This window comes from Nuphar pumila, chromosome 1 (genome assembly GCF_984573655.1).
Source record: "Nuphar pumila chromosome 1, dmNupPumi1.hap1.1, whole genome shotgun sequence".
Lineage (NCBI taxonomy): Eukaryota > Viridiplantae > Streptophyta > Magnoliopsida > Nymphaeales > Nymphaeaceae > Nuphar > Nuphar pumila.
In genome coordinates, this window is record NC_143249.1 from 4932254 (window position 1) to 4953386 (window position 21133).

Genomic DNA, 21133 nt, shown 5'->3' on the forward strand with positions numbered 1-21133 from the left:
CTGCCATCCCTAATTTGCCCACAGTTTCAGTGAACACGTAGTATGTTGGTATACGAGTGATACACCTAAATAGCAAAAGAAGAAAGAATAAAGAGGTGAGAAGCTTGAGATGCTGACCGAACCAGAAGAACATCAATTCATCCATATGAAATTCGTTTTATATAGAATATTTACAATCTTCAATTGTAAATTCAGAAGTAGCAAGACCAACGTCCTTGATAGCCCATGATTTGCCTCCACCAACAACCCATCCCCAAAGAAATAAAAATCAGAAACAGAGCAGTCCATCCACCTTCCCTAACCAAGGATTAGTTGCCCCAGGAACCAAACAGTGATTCCAGTTAAGTTATCAAGTCTAAGCGCTGCTGCTGCTTTTCCCCAGCCCCTTGTCATCAATGGACTCCCTGCTGCTTCGAGGAGCATCAAAAGCCCAGAATGGCTTGGCTGGGGTGCGCTTCAGTGCCTTCACTCCAAATGGGCTGTTCTTGCTCTGCATCATCAACAGATCATAAAACCAATAAGATTCAATAACAAAGGCTACAACCCATTATCGCTGATTGTCGACAACTAATAATATACGACCAGCGATCGTAATTCATGAACAGATATGGTTTTATTACCGCAAGGCAGGTACCGGCGTCGACATCGCAGACGGGGTAGTCCGATGGGCAGCAGCTCTCCCCATCCTCACAGCAGGTGGCTGATTCAAGAGGGCAGCAACCCCATGCAAAGCAGTACTTCCCATATTTATAGAGGCAGCAGCAGGTATTGCTCTCTGGGCATGAGTAGTAGTTGTCACAGACTGTTGGTGGCTTCACCGGAGTTGGGGGAGAAGGCCCGGGCTTGGGGGGGTTCTGTCCCTTCTTGATCGGGTACGAAGGTTCCATGGCGATACCGCACTTTCCGTTTGGAGTTCCGGCGACGTTCCTTTGCATTCTGATGTACCCCTTCTCACCCCAGCTTTCACCCCACGAGTTCCTCACAATCCAGTAATCCACACCATTCTCTGTTCCATACCCAACTGCCGCAACTCCATGGTCTAGCTCCGTTCCACAGGTTCCTGTGAAGACACCCTATGGGGAACCAGATCAAACACTTCCATTAGATCATCTCTATAACAAAATTGTCGGAAAAGGAAAGATGAAACCAGTAACAGAGGAAACTCACAGACTGATACAGTTGGAAAGCCCTGCCTCCGGCTTCAATGGCAACGCTCACAGGCTGGTTAGCAACAGCTTTCTGCAGCGCCTTCTCGTCGTTCTGTGGCACATCTTCATAGCCATCGATGGTAACGACGCGAGCGTTTTTCTGTGACAGAAACCATTTGCAATTCTCTTAATCAACAACAGAAACACATAGAAAAGGCAAAAGATTAAGAAGAAGAAGAAGAAGGGGGGCACGCAAGAATTACCCTGTTCACATCGCAGGTGCCATCGACGGCCTTATAAGGGTAATCTTCCTCGGTGTCAATACCACCATTGTTGATGATGAACTGGAAGGCATAATCCATGAGGCCGCCATTGCAGCCCTGGTTGTAAGAGGTATCACAGTCCACCAATTCCTGCTCCGACAGAGAGATAAGCTCATCGGTGACGATCTTATTTATGCCTTCGACCGCGGCGACCGTCGAAAACGCCCAACAGCTCCCTAAGAATCACCCAAACAGAACCCGAGAAGATTAAAAAAAAAAAAACGAAACGTATATCTCAACATAAGCTGCATTGAATAAAGAAAAGGAAAACCAGAAAGAAGAAGAAGAAAAGGCGACATTCACCGCAGCTTCCTTGGTTTTTCACCATCGGTACCGCCCCCTTCTCCCTCCAATCGATCTGATCGGGAAGCTCTTCTCCCTCCTTGACGCTGTAACGCGGGCTCGGCGACCGTGAGAGTCTCCGGTTATTGTCAATCTTAGTGCCCAAGTACATCGATCGGTACTCCTCGTTGGTGAGGTCGGCGAACCGATTGAGCCCCAATTTGTACGAGTGGTTACCGGCGTTATGCTGATCGATGAAGAGGAGGTTGTCCTTAAAGATCTCAAACCTCTTGTCCTTCTCCACCAGATCATTGTAGGCCTTGCCGTGCTTGGCCATCCACATCTCGTAAATCTGCATCACTTCCCGATCGCTTCGCCCGCTCGGATTCCTCTCGCCGTAGCTTATGATCGACATGTCGAGGGCCGCCGCGCTGGCGAGGGCCGAAACGAGGCATACCAACGACAGGACGAGCGTCCTGGACGCCATGTCTGCAACAATCCGAGCACCCCACAAAGGCAAACAAGAGAAGAGTGTGAAAATGAAGAGAACACGCCGAAGGTACCCACGGTACAAAGAACACCTACTGATTGAAGTAAATAAAGGGGAACCCACCTCAACACTCTCCGTTTTCTTGGCTCAAATCTAAGGATTGACCTCAACCAGAAACAGGGAGACCAAGGGAGAAACAGACAGATGCGTTACCTTATGTTGGGTGGGTTTGCCAAGGGAGGACACACGCGGCCTTCTCTCCCGTGGGTACCCCGATGTCCCTGAATCAGCGCTCCAAGAGAGAGAGAGAGAGAGAGAGAGAGAGGTCCAAACCGTCCAATGCCAACGAGAAATCTACGCCAGTGAGAGCCTAAATGGGGATTCTAACGTCTTTGATTCTTCCTCCACCCGTTTCTTCCTCACCTCAATTTAAAGCGTGAACAGCTCTACCACCCAACAAACCCAACCTCATATCCCCCTTTTAACCATGGTTGTTTTTGTTTTTGTTTTTGTTTTTTAGCTTGGGCTAAATTCATGGCCTACTTTTCTTTTTTCTTTCTTTTCCAATGTCTATAGCTTTCTTAATCAAGTTATACACTGCTAGCCCTGTCCAGAGTCCACCAGTACCCCCCCCTTGACCCACCAGACCCAGTTAGGACTCTGGACTTTTAGAGTTCGGTTGCGTTAAGCTCTATGTAGAAGCATTTTAGTGGATGGTCGCTTTTTTTGTTTTTTGCTTTTCAATGAACCAGAAAAAGGCACCCCAAGAGACCTTGCCACGCTGGTCAATCTGTCCAGTTTACGGTCGCTTCTCTAAAAGTGTAAAACCCACATCACACCGCTACCCCTGGTAGATTGTCTCTTGCTTAAGCCCTAGTGACTAAGTCTACTCCGCAATCTATATATATATATATAGCCCCACAAACCTCTCCCATGAATTTTTCTTTAGTTTTTTTTTTAAATTCTAATCATACAGCAGCAGCATGATTGATTTACTATAAATGAACACTTGGATCGTGAATTTTAGATAGAAAAAATGGTATTTGGAGTCTCAAAAATTTTTAAAAATTGTACACCCTTGATTTTAAAACTTATACAAACCTATCAGTGCATTGGAATCAAATGCTCCAAGAACTTATTCCTAAAACAAAAGCATATATATCACATATGTACGGTCAAAATTTTGAAAAAAAAAACACCAAAATTTTAATAAAACATTCATTAAAAAGGTTTGACAGGGTTTTCCATTGAAGAAGGTTTCATTCTTTTATATATATATATATATATATATATATATATATATATATATATATATATATATATATATATATATATATATATATATATATATATATATATATATATATATATATGCATTTCTTAAGCTTCTTTTTCTTTAGGTCTGGGTATAGTCTCTCTTATAGTAAACCCGATTAGACCCGGTTTCAGACCTGATATCATACACAAAAATCTGATCAAAATCTGGTTTCACCATCCGAACCAAACCTGACCCGTTGCCCCCTATCAAAAACTGTGGAACCTTTGCACTTTGCGTAGAGCTTTTCACAACTTTTTTTCCCTTATAATCAAACGGGGTTTGAATGACCAAATGAGGGAAAACATGGTGCCTCAAAAGTAGGGGTGTCAACGGGTCGGGTTTAACCAAACTCGAGCCAAACCAGACCTTATAGGGTGCAGGTAAGGTGATAAATAAGACCCAATTAAGACCGGGGTCCGAACCCGAAGGTCCAATTAATACATGAACCCGGTATAGTTTGTGAAATTTTATACCAAACCTTGACTAGACCTGAGTTCCAATTAAGACCCATAATTTTTCAATATAAAAATGATAAAACATACTGTTTTACTGGGTCTGGTTCATGTAGTTCTTATCGGATCCGAGTATAGTTTCTTGGGTCCGATTAAACCCAGGTTCAAACTTGATACCGAAAATAGTGTCTAGGTCTGGTTTCAATTGGATCCGAACAGTTGACACCCCTACTTAAAAGTGCTCTACCGACCACCATATTTTCTTGGCCGAAATCCGAAGATTGTTTAATTTTCAGTCAATTGCTTGTCCTTCATGAGGTTTATGAGTTTGTGGAGCGTAGGATTCCCACCAAAGACAAAACTGTTTGCCTTCTCTTTCTTTTTTTCTTTTTTTCCTTTTTTTAAATATTTACTAGAAAAAAACGTCCTTAAGATCAGAGACCTGGTCGCGCCTAACTCTTTCTGCCATAATTACCATCACTGTCCTGACAACATAAAACTCTATGGGCTTACCCTTTGCCTTCTGGGAGTAGGGATGGCAGTGGACCGGGGGAAAGCGGGGCCCCGCCCCGCCTCACCCCGTTTGGACCGGGGATGAAGGGTATGAAACGGGGATGGAGGCGGGGGTGGAGGATAAAATCCATCCCCGCCGCGGAGGCGGGGCGGGGGTGGACGTGCACTTTTCCCCGCCCCGCCACGATCTCTGCCTAATCCCCGCCCCAACCACTTTTCCCCGCAATATCCCCGCTCTGCCTCATCCCCGTTTGGACCGGGGATGAAGGGTATGAAACGGGGATGGAGGCGGGGGTGGAGGATAAAATCCATCCCCACCGCGGAGGCGGGGCGGGGGTGGAAACCTTGTCCCCCGCCCCGCCCCGCCCCACTGCCATCCCTATCTGGGAGTGGTCATGCTTAGCTTGTGCAAAAGGGTAACACGAATGGGATTTGATCCTTCACCACCTGTCTAGCAGCTTAGGTTCCATCCCATTATGCCAAACCCCTTTGGGGGCTCTGCTGGACCTGTTAAATGGTATGAATTGAACACATATATTAAGCCTTTAGGCATAAACAGTGCAGAGCTGATACAAATCAGGGTAGACCCATTTAGTCTATCAAGACCAGTGATTGTGGCCATACAGCCTATAAGTTTGAACTCATATGCTAAGCAATCTACACATCATGTTGGTTATGGTTAGAAAACACATCTAAAGCTTTAGAGAGAGAGAGAGAGTAGAGTAGAACATAGAAAGTAGAAGAAATTACAAGAAAAAAGGGATTCATAGACCCAAGGGGTTTGACATAGTGGGATGAGGTCTCAACCGTGTGACCGGCAGTCTAGGTTCAAATCCCATGGTCTTCAACCCCTACATAAACCGAAGCTTGACAACTCCCTGGGGTCAAAGGGTAAGCCCTCAAAGTTTAGGCTGACATGGACAGACACCATAAACACGGCAGAGTGAGCCAGCTTGGCTAGGTCTTTGTAGCTGGAGTGGTTTCATCGAGTAAAAAATATATATACCAATGGGGGCTCCACTTGTTTGGTAGGAATTGTTAGTGCACGTCACCATGTATTGTCGTGTTGCAAGTTCAAATCCCAATGGCATGTTGTGTCACTGATGGGGGTCGGACTAACCCCAACTTGCCTTTCAAAAAAGACTTCAAGAAAAGGGGCCTCTATCCCTTGGCGAGGAAGGAAGCACATGTCATACTGACCAATCTTCAGACGATGACGCAAAGAAAATTAATTGTTACTCCACTGGAGAATCTTTTGTATAAAAAAAAACTAATTTTATTAAAGCCACATACCTATCCTTATTTATTCGGCTGGGGTTATCTACACATCATCCACTTAGGGTGCCTTTGAGAGAGCATTGGATTTGAGAAAGGATCAGGCAGCGTCAGAGCTGCCCTTGAATGCCGTTCATCCATGTGATGAACGGCAACCAGAACACTTTGAATAAATAGCTTTGCTGCTTAGATGGGTCCCATAATTTCCCCAGAGCCATTTACTTTTTAGATGAACAACATCTGCAAAGAATAAACGGTTAAAAACAAAACAAATTGATGGCGTTATGGCTGCCGTTCATCCAGTAGAGACCTAACAACACCCTTAACCCACAAGGGCTCCACACTTCTGGTTAGGTGGGTCAGCTTAAGACATTCAAGTTGAGGGATGTCACAAGTTCGACACAGGAGAATGCATTCTTTCCTTTATAGCCAACAGCCTACGAGTTCCAACTGCTTGAAAGTGGGTTATACGGCAGAGCATCAATCTCTCTCCGCCCCGTCACTCAAACTAGGTTCTTTTTTAAGTTGATAAATACCAAAAAAAAAAAAGTACATTATGCAATCCACCAGGTATTTTAGCTTACACTGTATGGTTCCACCAATAAGGCAAATACAAATAATGCCACACATTGGTAGGTGGGACCGTGAAAAGATCAGGGGCAATATGATTGCACAAATATTTGTGCATTACGCACCTGATCACCCACCATCTTGGGGAAAGGCTTGTCAGTTGTGGGGCCCAATGCCTGATGATGGAGGGCGATCAAGTGCTTAATGCACAAATTTTGTGCTATGTGATTGCACCATATCCTGGTGGGACCTGTTGAAGGTGCAGGATCCTAGAATTCATGCGGACCAATGTTTGCAGCTCCTAGTTTTATTCCCTTTGCGGTTTTAAGAACTCCATGCGCCGATTCGTAACTAAACCCACAAGTCCACTTTCCAATCTGGTCCAAGTTTGCAGTCAGAAAGAGTCAGAAGTAAACTAGGTTAGAGCACGTCTCAATGGCCAATTTTCCAGGCCCTAGCTAGTGGGTGAAACAGGCTGATCCAGATGGACATGCAACTCAATGCATGATTGAACTTGGCATACCCGACCTATTGTTGAACCAGTAGCCTTTTCATCTTAGATGGATTTGGGTGTGATCCTTCAAACTAATACCACACCGTCCAAACCCAACCTGCTTTAGCCATGCATGATCCAGGTCAAAGTCAAGCATATGTTAGCCAAGATCTTGGTCAGCTTGTATAAACAAGTAGAATGTATCCAACTAGATTGAAAAGTGCCCCATGGAAACTACCGGAATCCGTTCATCCCCGATGTCCGGTCGGCCAATCACAGGACAGCATTTTGAGTGGGGCCCACATTCTGGCATGCGGGGCACAGATGTCGAGACAACTTAAGGGATGAGTAAATCCCAGTTGCCATGTAAACAAAATGCCAGAAAAACAAAATGAAATCAATCCAGATTACATAGTCCAGCTCTTGGAATGAGGACATGAGGATGAAGGAGCACATGGAATCAGAGCCAGCCATATATGTGAAGGAAAACAAAATAGCTTTGATGATAGTTTCAGTGCTACCCCATAATCTATGTAGGCAGATTCTGCACCCCAAGGTAAATGACAACATAGGAATAGGGATGGCAGTGGGGCGGGGCGGGGCGGGGGACAAGGTCTCCACCCCCGCCCCGCCTCAAAATTAGAACCTTCATCCCCGGCGGGGATGGATTTGAACCTTCACCCCCGCCTTCATCCCCGTTTCACGTCCTCCATCCCCGGTTCAAACGGGGATGAGGCGGGGTGGGGATGGGGATGGGGATTAGGTGGGGATGAGGTGGAGATCGTGGCGGGGATGGGGCGGGGCGGGGCCCCACTTTCCCCCGGTCCACTGCAATCCCTACATAGGAAGGGTCCGGCCTGAAAAGGGGGCCCAAAACCGTTGAAGGCCACAAGATTCAGAAGATACCAACCGTTGCACCGCAAAACAGTTGAAGGCCACTAGTTTGCTCTTTAAAATGATACTTTTATCCCTTTTTTCTTTAATTTGTTGCGCGTCACTTTGTGTAGTAGCTCCATTTCTTGTAGCCATGGTTAAGACTAAATAAGTAATTTCATAAGGTAAAAGTAACATAGGCAGCCGTGCCAACAATATCTAAAAAGGTGAGGTCCTTTCCTTAATATTTAAAATATGAGGTGGCTAAACATAAATTCAGCATAAATTAGGTACCGTTATGTAAATTACTCTTTTTTTTCCTTCAAGTGAGAGTCATATAATAGGAAAGTTTGCAATGACAAAACCATAATACCTTTTTCTCAAATTGTTGACAACGATTGATGCGATTAGTTGATTTTTGGTGTGTAAGTAGTTGGGAATTGTAAATTTTGGGACTCGGGATGCACTTCTAAACATGACCTCAATGATGACAAATGATGCATGCATAATACATCTTATCAGAGCCTATTGCTTCGGGAAGCAGATCAGGTCATGCTGAACATGAGCGTTTTTGCTCACGCTAACATCGTGGCCGTCCGATTTGTATTTTGAAAAGCTAAAAAATCAACAAAACTAAGTGGCATTCATCCAAAATGCAAACAGACGGCCACGATGTTAGCATGAGCAAAAACGCTCATACCATACCTGATCTGCTTCCATTGCTTGGAGGGAACCAATAAAGAAACAACATACGTTATATTGGAATCTAATACTTGGCATGATTGATTTGCAATTCTTCAAACCATAATGTCTAAAATGTGAGATAATAGTTCACTTGAGGAACATATGTGGATTTTAAATCAAAACAATTTAAAAAATTTTTTTTACTTTCTTATTTTTCTAAGTTTGTAAGTAGTGAATTCTCTACAAAAAGTTTAATCTCACCGTAAAGGATTTTGGAAAACTGCTTGTCTTTGTCAAGAGGGAGGGGTGGTGTCTTAAAGGGCAAGGTCCTCAAGAACATTAGATCTTGACTAAGCCTTAGAACTGTCATTATTTTTGCATTAAACCTATTTGAATCTTTTTAGATCTTATTCAGTTTGAACCATTCCCAATGGTTTTGTATGGGTATTAAAGGTTTCAAACGGTCCAACAACCGCTCTTATCTTTACTTTGATTGGCCATTGACTTTGCTAGGGTCATTTTTGTTTCTATTTGGGTGCCTTCCTTGGCTACGCATTTGGGCATTGATGAGTGGTCATTTTGGCTAGTTATGACCACTTATTCTTGGTCGTTTGGACTCATTAAAGGCCTCTTTATGGGTGGCCTTGGGTTGGGGCCTATATAATTTCCAGCTATCTCCCATTTCTCTCATCCCTCACCACTCTCCCCTTCTCTCTCTCTCTTTCAAGCTCTCCTAACTTTGCTCTCTCTCTCTCTCTCTCTCTCTCTCTCTCTCTCTCTCTCTCTCTCTCTCTCTCTCTCTCTCGGTTTCAGAGTTGTAGTTTAGATCCAATTTTGAGATATAGATCCGATTGCAGTTTGGATACATTGTCGATTGTTGTTATGATCCTTGTCCATGATTGAAACCCAATTGTAGTTTGGATCCCTATCTAAGATCCAAATTCAATTATTGTTTGGATCCTTATCCAAGATCTAAATTTGGTTGCTAATCAGATCTATATCCAGTTATTGTTCAAATCCATACCCACTTATAGTTTGAATTTATACTCATGATCCATACTCAATTCAAACCTAGATATTCTTATCCTAGTCAAGAGGTCGTTCAAATTGGTTTGTGTTGAGGTTATTGGTTTCACCCAGTACAGGGCGTGGACCAATTGTTTACGAGTAGGCAAAAACTTAGTTGTATCTTGGGTGTATAGTTGCACGAGTACCCATTGCACCAAGGAACTAATGTTTAAAAGATAGTGCATGTATAGGTGTGCCTCCGAGCATACCTGTTTCAAACTTAGTTGCATGACCCACTAAATTAAGTAAAAATTTCAACAATTTTCAAGCGATAGTCCTGCATATGATGACTGTAAAAATTGGAAACCAAGAACTGCTCAAGTTGTCCTAGTTTAATGGCACCAATTTCAAATGATGGCAACACAAGGTACTCATCTTCTTTATGATTGCAAATGTGGTGTATGTACTCACGGAAGACTATCCTGAAGAACGAGAGGAAGAAACCATTGTTGAAAATTGTAAGAGACGAAAGTGGAAGCAGGATGACTGTGTGCCGCATACACATACTAAATACACTCTCTGGCACCTTGTTAAACCTCTACTCAAAATTCAACACTACAAAGAAGTTATCTGAAACACTTGAAAGCAAATACAAAATAGAGGATGTAGGAAATTGTAAGTTTTTAATTAACAAGTATATGAATTTCAAATTCTTCATCTCAAGACCATGAGATGCATATCATGATTAATCAGATTAAGTCTAAGGGTATGAACCTTGATGAATCATTTCAAATGGTTGCAATAATTGATAGATTGCCCCCATCTTAGAAATATTATTGAAATAAATTGAAACATAAGAATAAAAAGTTTACCTTAGAACAACTTCTTCAATATTTTATAATCGAGGATGAAGCTTGATTTCGAGATAAGAAAGATAAAGTAAAAGAAGTTTGTACTAAGATAAACATGGTTGAACGCAAACCAAAGTTCAAACACGAACTTACGAACAAGAATAAGAAATCCAAGTTCATTGCTAAGAAGAAAAATAATATTTCCTACTATACTTATAGAAAACTGGGTCAGTATGCAAACACAGAGAGAAATTTCAAGGCAATAAAGCTAGTAATTTCGATGACAACCTAGTGGTTGTAGTGTAACGTCCCTATAAAACTTTTTCGAAAACCCAAAATTTTTGAGAAAATTTAAAAAATTTCATTTGTTATAAAGTTTTATATGACTCCCAACAATAATATGTCAACGAGTTCATCTAGGGTCATGTTCCAACCATTTCAAATATTGGGCGTCATGCCTAAGCGCAAGCACGATCGTATACTAGACTCCCAGTATCAGATACGGTACAGAATCATCCGTAGACACAACCCGATTGAGTTTATTATTCTAGGGGAATCCATATATAAAATTATGAAAGAAACAAATTTATTTAAGGGTTTAAACCTTTGAGGAGTTATGTAAAAGTTCAAATTTGCAATCACATTTGAAGTTTTGCATAAAAAAAAGACAACATCCACAAGTTAATATCATAGTCATTGAAATAGTAATGATCATGAACAGAAAGTTTAATGCTTACAAGTGTGATAAAAGAAATAAAGTCTGGATCTCCCAGGAATCGTAATAGGTGAAAGTGCTCCTCTAAGGGCACAACAATACATCCTTCGCTTTATTCCTCCAGAAGGATATATGTAATGTTGTAAAGCATTAACAATGTGCCCATAGAAAACCTAAAACCAAACTTGAAGAATACAAATAAAGTTTGTAATAGTACAATCATAGTATAATTTTCATTATTTATAAAATAAGGGTCAAGGAAATACACATCATAACATTCATTCACAGTGCATTCATTCATTCATTTATTAATTCACATCGCATTTATTCACATAAATGAATCAGCAATCAAGCAATTTTACATATAATTGCATAAAGTAATTAGGTTAAACCTCATTGACCATATCCAGTGTGAAACACAAACATATGCTTTTCAAACAAGTCGAAACATATGAGTCCCTCATAAATATTATATATGCGTTCATAAATTACATATTATAAACAAGTCAAATCTCATTTTACCATTTCAGCGTATAATATATGTAAATGTCTTTCATGCGAATAAGATATATAAAAGCATAAACGCGTCAATCTCATGACTATATTATGCATTAATACATTTTATAGGTAAAAGGCTCATTCCCATTACCATTTATGCACTTTTGTATTTTTATTAAATGGATATAGGTTATTTCTTTCAACTTTTCCCATATGTCGCACACACATACGTGTATTACAATAGAGTTCGTGACTTGAATCATAAGGTCAATTACATGACCCTATACATATATTTTACATTCACATGTATTTTCAAATGCAATGACATATAAATATTAAAAATTCTACATGTCTATTTCTATATATCTATGCACATGATAAAATGATTCTACGAATCTAATGCAATGTTTTTCTTGATTATTTAAATCTATTTGGTACAATAGATGATATAGTTTCCTAGAAACAATCATAGGAGTATTCATTATGCTATATATTTTATTTTTCTCTCTTATAGCTTAATTGGGTCTATCCCAGGTGGTCAATTCTGCAATGCAGCAATTGGAAGATGGACACATAGTCTTTGTACCGGCCTATACTCGTATATGCTGCCCAAGTTAAAAACAAAAAGAAAATTTTTTCTTACTCTGCAGAGATTTTTGTCATACCCTATGAAGCCTACCCCATAACCTTCATAGGGGGGACGAAGCACACGTAGTCTTCCAACATCATAATACCCTACGAGGTTTATACCATCTTTCTCTCTCTAAGAAAGACATGAGATTGGGATGGACCCAACCATCTCATTGAGATCAGAATGGACCCAACCATCTTTGAGAGCCCGGTTTCACCAACGTCTCATTTGGATCCGTGGTCTTAGAGATATCTTTTATTAGAGTTATAAGTCACATTTCAGTGTCATTATCTAGATGATAACTCTCTCATGCCCTTATGCACACTTCATTTACACATACTTTGATGCATGATTCATTCATAACATATTTTTATACAAGTAAATGTCATATTTAATGCATGCCTTCATGCATGATACATGATACATTCAATTATGCTTTGATGCATGATACATGTGATAATTCATTCATTTCACATTCATATGCATGATACATTCATTGCATACATGGCATGCCTCACTTATAAATATTTACACAAACATTCAATTCAGTCATGCATTCATGTCATTTACGCAACATTCATTTCAAACATGTATATGTACACATGTACCTGCAAAAATATTCTATATTCCGTTATCTAAAATCACGTCAAGCATGATCTCATGAATTACAACAAAAGAATACTTATATTGTCATATATTCAAATCATGTTCTGCATGATCTCTGAATTACATTTCAAGGTTTGCATAATGTTTTGCATCACACATACTCACCACAGGTAGTTTACCTTATTTCTTAAATATTGCAGTCATTTTTATTTTTAAATGTGCATTGGCTCAATGACCGTTTGCGATACTTAGCATTAAGTATTATATTTTTGCGGTACTTGCATGATAATTCATATGCATGGATGGTTCAAGCATTTAAGCATTTTATATATATCAAAAACTAAATTAACACATGCATTTATGTACATGTCATTGCGAACATAAACAATACATGAGCACTTGAGCCAAACTTAAATTCTGATGTGCATGTTAACATAGTTAACTATGCATATTCGTGCTTGCTCACATGCTTTTTTATGATGCATTTTGACATAATCAAAACTGTGATGTAAAAGTGTTAAAAAATCATTCCAAAAATAAGTTTTAAATATAAATAAATGACTTAAAAACTAATTTTGAATCTTGTTCAAAACTGCATCTAAATCTAAAATTTTCTCTTTCTTGGGCATTTTATTGAATACTTAGTGTGTGACATAATTGTTGAGTTCACTTGACGAACTCCTTTGCGTGCGCGTAGTGGGATATGCCTCACAATTTCCAAGGCAAAACTGAAATTTTAGAATTACTAACATGTAAACCAGATTTAATTATGTTAAATAATCAATTCTAATTATATGTTCATATTGCTGATTAATCAAAAATCAATATAATCGAGTATTAGGCATGTCAAAACCCTAACTACGTTAACATGATACAACGCTACAAGTATGAACTAACTTAATGCTAAAACACACCAGATTACAACAAAACAACCTATATAAGCATTCCAATGATTTAGTTAAAGGTTCCTACCCTCGTAAATCTGAAATATAGTATTGCAAAACCCTAAAGGCCAAGGGGTTTCACAAACACTGCAACGAATTGCCTCTTTGGCAATTCACCAAACACTTGGTGTGTGTGTGCAACACCAAGAAAAAATAGGAAAAACATGTTCAGTTGGGGCACTCTCTCGCTGAAAGGGGATGCTACAGCGCTGCATAAGTCACGAGGTGGTGCTGGATGATATTTCTGCAAACAAAATAATCATAACAAAGATTAGGTAGGCCGATTTCTCAAAAATCGACCCACAAGAAAACCCAATCGACAAGGGCTAGGTTGGACATCTGTGTTGGGCCTCCTCTATAGTCTGCAGATACTCCATGAATAATCTTCATTGTTGCATGGTTTCTAATGCACACAATTTCCAAAGAAAATCAATTTTTTTGGAAGAATCGATAATCAAAAGAGGAAATCGATGAAGAACAAGGTGGCGATGATGGAAATGGTGTTGTTGAACATAGAAAGGACGTGAATCAACTGGGCATGGTTCCCAATGCTAAAAATGTGCACAAAACTCAAGAAAATCCCCATTTAGGGAACTCGACTAGGAGAGAAAAACTCAAAAAGATTAGAACAAATGAAAGAGATGATGAAGGAGATGAAAACTTACCTATATACATCAATTCCAAAGTGGTGTTGCGCACCATTCCCAAAAACAAAATGAGAAAAGAGGGAGAGATCTATTTCTCTTAAAATCTAGAAGAAGAAGAAGATTGAAGAGGAGAAAAAGATGGAGTAGGAGAAGAACTCACCAAAGGGGAGGGCATGAATCCCTAGGAATGGTGGGTGATACTTTAAGTGGCATGAATCCCAAGGAGTCAGCTGAGCACAAATCTCCAAAATAAAGAGAAGAAGAGGTAGAAGAATAAGACCACTAGGTTTGAGGCAAAGAGAAGCAAATGAGAGGGTGAGGGGGTTTCGGCTGAGTGAAGGAAGAGATGGGAGAGAATAGGGGGTCAGGTGCCCTAGTCAGTCCCATACTATTTGACCTTCTTTTGGGTCTTGCGCCCAAGGAAAATGTGTTCGATTATTAAACAAAAACTAAAATAAATTCTCATTAAATAAACAAAAACTAAATCTAGTTTAGAAACACCAAAAGGACTTTAATTAAATATTTCTAAACTAAGTAAAACATTTATAATTATTAAATTGGGCTGACCATTAGGTCCGAACCCACTTGGAAAACAAGTTTACTTTAAAAATCCAATTTACATTTTAAATATTTGAAATGTGTTTAGAACTTATAAAATCCCACTTAAATATGTATTTTGATAATATTTAATTAAGTATTATATTAAAATAAAATAGTTGTTTAAATAATATATGACGAAAATGCCCCTATGATAAAAATCAAAGATATTGCATCTAAATACATCTAGCTAACTTCAAAATTCTATAAAATTATTTTGATAAGTCACATACACCATTATATACAATTTTGAGTATAAATCAAATATTTTTAATAGTTAATTGCTTTAAATAATTTAAAAAATGCCAATTATGCCCTTATTGGTCAGAAATGAGTAAATAAACATGTAATATATCAATAATTTTATATATTCAAAACATATGAAACCATGAACAAGAAGATAAGGTTCATGAAAAGAGTGTAAAACTTCACTTCACCTCAGAGAAATGTTTAACACTCCAAAATGTATATCACATACCTACTGTCACAAAAAATCTAGTATCTGCCTATTTGATTGCAACTCATGGTTTCAAAGTTGCATTGAAATTCGACAGTATTATATTGTCAAAGAATCATATGTTTGTAGGCAAAGACTAGGGAACCAATGGGTTGTTCAAGCTCAATCTGATAAATAAAGTTGATTCTGCTTTTATTTATATGCTTGATCCATATGATTTATGACATGCTAAACTAGGACATGTAAATTATAAGTATTTGAAAAGCATGGGTAACTTAAAACTTATTTCTAAATGCAAAATTGAACATCTTAAAAATTTTGATATTTTTATTAAAGCAAAGTTTACAAAAAAGTCATTTTAGAGTATTGAAAGAACTTCTAAATTATTAGATTTAATACACAATGATGTATGTAATTTAAAAAATACTTTGACTCATGGGGGTAATAATTATTTTATAACCTTTATTGATGATTTCATAAAATCTGCTTATGTCTATCTCATGAAAATAAAAGATGAATCATTTAAAAAAATTAAGATTTTTAAAGCTGAGGTTGAAAACTTTCATAATTGTAAAATAAAGTTTTTTAGATCTGATAGAGGTGGTGAATATCTTTCAAATGAGTTCATTAAATTTTATAAAATTCATGAAATACATAGACAAAATACTGGTCCATGTACTCCTCAACGTAATGGTATAGTTGAACGTAAAAATAAGACTTTAACTGACATGATTAATTCAATACTTATTAATTCTGGTACAGATTATAATCTTTGCAGTGATGCATTGCTTAGTTCGTATTATATTCTAAATAGAGTTTCATATTCTAAGTCTAACACTGTACCTTATAAACTTTATAAAAAATCAAATTTAAATTATTTAAAAGTTTGATGTTATATTGCTTATGTAAAACTTATTGAACCAAAACTAACCAAATTAGGTTAAAAAAACAAGAACATATATCTTAATTGAATATTTTTAAAATAGTAAAACATATAGATTTATGGATATTGAAACAAAAGTAATTTTAGAATCTATTCAATCCGAACTTAGATAATATTTAACTTTAAAATCACTTGAAGCACCAAAAGTTATTAAAAATAATACCAAAAACTTTCTTTCATCTAAATTTGACATGAAAGATATGGGTTTAACAAATGTTATACTTGATATTAAATTGATTAGACATGCAAATGGTTATGCATTGACTCAATCCTACTATATTGAAAAAATCTTTAGAAAATATAATCATTATGATTGTATGCCAGTTGCTACTTTGATTGATCTTAGTGTTAAGCTATCGACTAACACTAGAAGAAGTATATCACAATTAAAGTATGCAAGTGTTATTGACAGTCACATGTATGTTATGAATGAAACTACATCAAACATAGCTTTTCGCATGAGCAAGTTGAGCCAATATACTAGTAATTCAAAACAAGAGCATTGTGATGTTATATATCAAGTCTTGAAGTACTTGAGAGGAACTCAAGAATATAAAATATTCTATAAAAGAGAACCTGATGCACTTGAAGGGTGCAATGATGAAAATTAGAGTTTTAATTCTAATGAATCATTATTCACAAGTGGTTGGATATTTACCCTTTGGTCTAGAGCAATTGCTTGGGGATCAAAGAAGCAAACTGTGATAACTTATTCTACAATGAAAACAGAGTCGATAGCACTCGCATTAACTAGTATAAAAGCTGAGTGGCTAAAGAATCTCTTAATGGAGATACTGTTAGGAGATAAGTCAGTACTCCTGATAGTTATGTATTGTGATAGTCAAACAACTATATACAAAATGAGAAGTAATATTTATTATGAAAAATCTAGACATATCAGCCTAAAGCATAATTACGTGAATAGTTTACTCAAACAAGGAGTAATATCAATTGAATATGTAAAATCTTGTCAAAACTTAGTGAATTCCTTGACAAAGAGACTTTCTCAAGATATCGTCTTTAAGACATCGAGAGAAATAAGGTTAAAGTCTATAAAAGCAATCATCGTTGACGAAAACCCAACCATATGATAAGGGTCAAACAATGTCGAGTGGTTCAATGAAAAGAGCACGTCTCTGAGTGATTGAAATGAGTAATTAATAATTTACTTATTCCCGATGTCAACTACTTGAAACCTGTGTATGAATGTTGAGTTTAAAATTAAACTCTTAATAAGATCCATAGACCTTATAGTTGGAGTGTTTCAAATAGGTTTACATCATTGATGGACTTACCTATGTGAGTATGAAGGTGAGGGTCGCCTTCTATGTAACTTAAAATTTGTCTCTAGAGCACTCATAAAATTGGGATATAGCACATGACCCTTAATGTGTGGATTGTATATATATAATGGTAGACACAATATGACTACTTGAAGTGAAAGTGTATGTTATAGTGTTTGGAAGGTCAATTATGATTCTCAATTCAAAGCTATCATTATTGAGGTCCCAGACTAACTATGACTAAGTAACACTAACGTGGAAGTTCAAAACCAAAAAAGTACCTTTACTCATGCACTGAATCTACGCGAACAACCTCTTAAGGCCTCTTCTATAGTTTTGATCCACATGAAGAATTATTGGATTTTGGCTCAAAACTATCCCTAAATTTTTTGTCTAGTTTTCTTATTTTCCCAAGTTTAGTTCGACATTTAAGGATTTTGGAAAACCACTTGTCCTTATATAGAGGGGTTGTGCCTTAAAGGGAAAATCCCTTAAGGGCATTAGATCTTGGGCTTGTACATCACTTATTCTTGGACCTTGATCTTTGACCCCTGACCTTTGACTTTAGATTTGGATCTTGGATCTTGGGCTTTGTGCTTATCTTTTTAGTACTTGGGATGGATTTAATCTCCAAATCTAAAATCGACTTTTGGCCTAGCCTTAAAACTATCATTGACTTTGCATTAAACCTATTTGCATCTTTTTAGATCTTATCTGAATTTGTTTGAACCTTGCCCAATAGTTTTGCATGAGCATTAAATGTTCAAAACTATCCAACAACCACTCTTTCCCTTGCTTTGATTGACCATTGATTTGTTGACTCAGTCAAGGTCGGTCTTGACCTTGCTAGGGTCATTTTTGTCACTGTTTGAGTACCCTCCTTAGCTAGTTGTTTGGGTATTGATGATTGGCCATTTTGGCCATCCATGTCCACTTACTGCTGGCAGTTTGGACCCATTAAAGAACTCTTTATAGCCTTTGTGGGTGGCCTAGGGCTAGGACCTATATAAACCCCAGCCCTCTCTCGTTTCTCTCATCCCTCACCACTCTCTTCTCCTCTCTCTCAAGTTCTCCTCTCTCCTCCTCTTCCACGAGCTATGCTCTTTCTCTCTCCTCTTCGGTTTTTAAGTTACAATTTTGATTCAATTATGAGATCCAAATCCGATTACAATTCAAATCCATTTTTTGTTGTTGTTCTTATCCTTGTCTAGGATCCAAACTCAATTACAGTTTGGATCCCTATCTAGGATCTAGATTTGGTTATTGTTCTGATCCTTGTACCCAAATTCCGTTGTTGATCATATCCATATCCAGTTATTGTTCGAATTCATACCCACTTGCAGTTTAAATTCATACCCAATTTGAACCTAGATCTTGCTATCCTAATCAAGAGGTTGTTAAGTTGGTTTATGTCGGGGTTATTGGTCTCACTCACTGTCGGGCGTAAACTGATTTTTGTGAGTAGGGAGAAACTCAATTGTATTCTGGGAGCATAGTTGAACGAGTACCCATTGTATCGAGGACTTGATCCTAAGTGGAGCAACTATCACTTGAAAGATAGAGCCTGTGTACACGTGCCTCCGAGCATACTTGGTTCAAGCTCAGTTGCCTGACCCACTAAGTTAAACAAAAATTTCAACAACATAGGCTCTTTTTGTGGTTTTTAGTAAACTTAGTTTGCTAAAAACTTAAGTTTTCAGGTGTTTCGCTGACCAAAATGGTGGATTTTCAGGTTTTTTGTAAAAATAAATAAAAACAAAAACAAAAACAAAATTAAAACCAGACCATCCACTTTGCCTCTGAGCTAGATTTATCAAAACCTGTTTTGGTGAATCCAAACAGCCACCAAAAGTTTGGACTTTATATGTCTATGTGTAGCACCAATTATAAATACTTGGTAGGTGCTATATGTCTAGGTGTTTTACAGTTAGGGATGGCAGTGGACCGGGGCAGAGGCAGGGGACAAGGTCTTCACCCTCGCCCCATCTCAAAAATCTGCCCTCTATCCCTGCCTTCATCCCTGCACGAGTTTTGATTTCAACCTCCATCCCTGCCTCTTTCCCTGTTTCATGTCCTTCATCCCCGGTCCAAATGGGGCAGGGCCCCGTTTCTCTCCGGTCCATTGCCATCCCTAAAGGTATTTTAATTATTTTACTAGCTGGAATCGGGGATCAAGAACAGGATGGGGCGGGGCAGGGGAAAGCATAATTTCATCTCTGCCTCCATCCCTGCATAGGTTTTGATTTTAACCTTCATCCCCGCCTCCATTCATGTTTCATGTCCTCCATCCCCGGTCCAAACGGGGCGAGGTACGTTTTCCCCCAGTCCACTGCCATCCCTATTTACAGTGTATTATTGCAAGTAGATGAACTGTTACACAAACATGGCGCATATAAAGCTCTTAGAAGCAACCTGATTAGGTCCCGTAACGCTACCAGGAATAACATCATATAAGATGACAAATTTTCATATTGACCCCTATAACATTAGACTTTCATGCAATCACATCATTATACAATTTCTGCCGATTGGACCGTTGTGAACCTGTGGTTGCTTGGTGTTAAGAGTTGTGAGGTTGGAAAAACCAGGGGCCTATTCCCCAGCTTTCCTTTAAAAAGTGAAAAAAAAAATAAGGATGACATATGCTGAATTGCCTATGAAGATGGGGTCAGGCATGTCTATAAATCCTATATATGCTGTCCACTAACCCTTCATACTTCGGCTGATATGGTCTCTCCATGGTCAACAAGCAAACATGGCGATTTGCAATGCAATTTGGTTAAAATTGCACAATTTACAAAAAAAAACACTGGACTTATCAGCTATTTACCAAAAGATGCTTAACATTAAGCACCTGCTTTAGCCTCCAGGAGTTTAGCATAGTGGGAGGGGGGGCTTGGCTGCTAGACGGGTAGTCAGGATTCCAATTCCCACATGTATCATCCCCTTGCATAAAAGAAGGGGCAAGGGCATTACGCCTCTTGCTTGTGCCGAAGCAAGGCATTGGGGGCAAGGGGTCTGCCATGGGTTTACACCGTCCTGAAAACAACCGTAAGTACAGCAGGCACAACCAGTGCGACTAGGTCTATCATACCGGAGGTGGTTTCCCAGTTCGTCATGGAAAAAAAATCAGCCACCTGACTGCTTTTTATAATTTATGCTTCAAGGATGTGGTTGGTTATAAAATCATTCAATCATTCAGTTAACCGGCTTAATCAAACATAGTGTCCATAAGATGACATACAATGAGTTGTTTTATTAAAAAAAAAAAAGACATTGTAATAACCCAAATGTTGACCGGTGCATGTAATAACCCAAAAGATGGCATTTGAAATGCATTCAGATAAAATAGGCAGGGGCATGCAATAACCCAAATGCTGACCGGCTTTTAATTAAAAGCTGATAAGTTGGGCCATTTCTGTAGATTACTCCAATTATTGAACAAGAACAGCAGCAACTTGACATGTTGACACACAATGAATCATGTTTTTCCGAACCTGTGTATTTGATAAATTCCTGGACCACAAACATA

General features: G+C 38.6%; 1 protein-coding gene across 3 annotated transcripts; it reads right to left on the reverse strand.

The window, feature by feature from the left end:
• Positions 1–110: 110 nt before the first annotated feature.
• Positions 111–2721, reverse strand: LOC149847760 (cysteine proteinase mucunain-like). Of its 3 annotated transcripts, none has more exons than XM_089999349.1 (6): positions 2457–2721; positions 1775–2242; positions 1412–1647; positions 1168–1308; positions 621–1073; positions 111–490 (listed from the first exon to the last, which is right to left on the reverse strand). In XM_089999349.1, exons 2-6 carry the CDS (start codon positions 2238–2240, stop codon positions 356–358), a joined length of 1431 nt encoding a protein of 476 aa, XP_089855475.1. In that variant the 5' UTR covers positions 2241–2242; positions 2457–2721; the 3' UTR covers positions 111–355. The 3 variants fall into 3 exon arrangements, with proteins under 3 accessions (XP_089855475.1, XP_089855553.1, XP_089855399.1); XM_089999427.1 differs by having other exon boundaries at positions 2367–2487; XM_089999273.1 differs by having other exon boundaries at positions 1775–2654.
• Positions 2722–21133: the final 18412 nt, after the last annotated feature.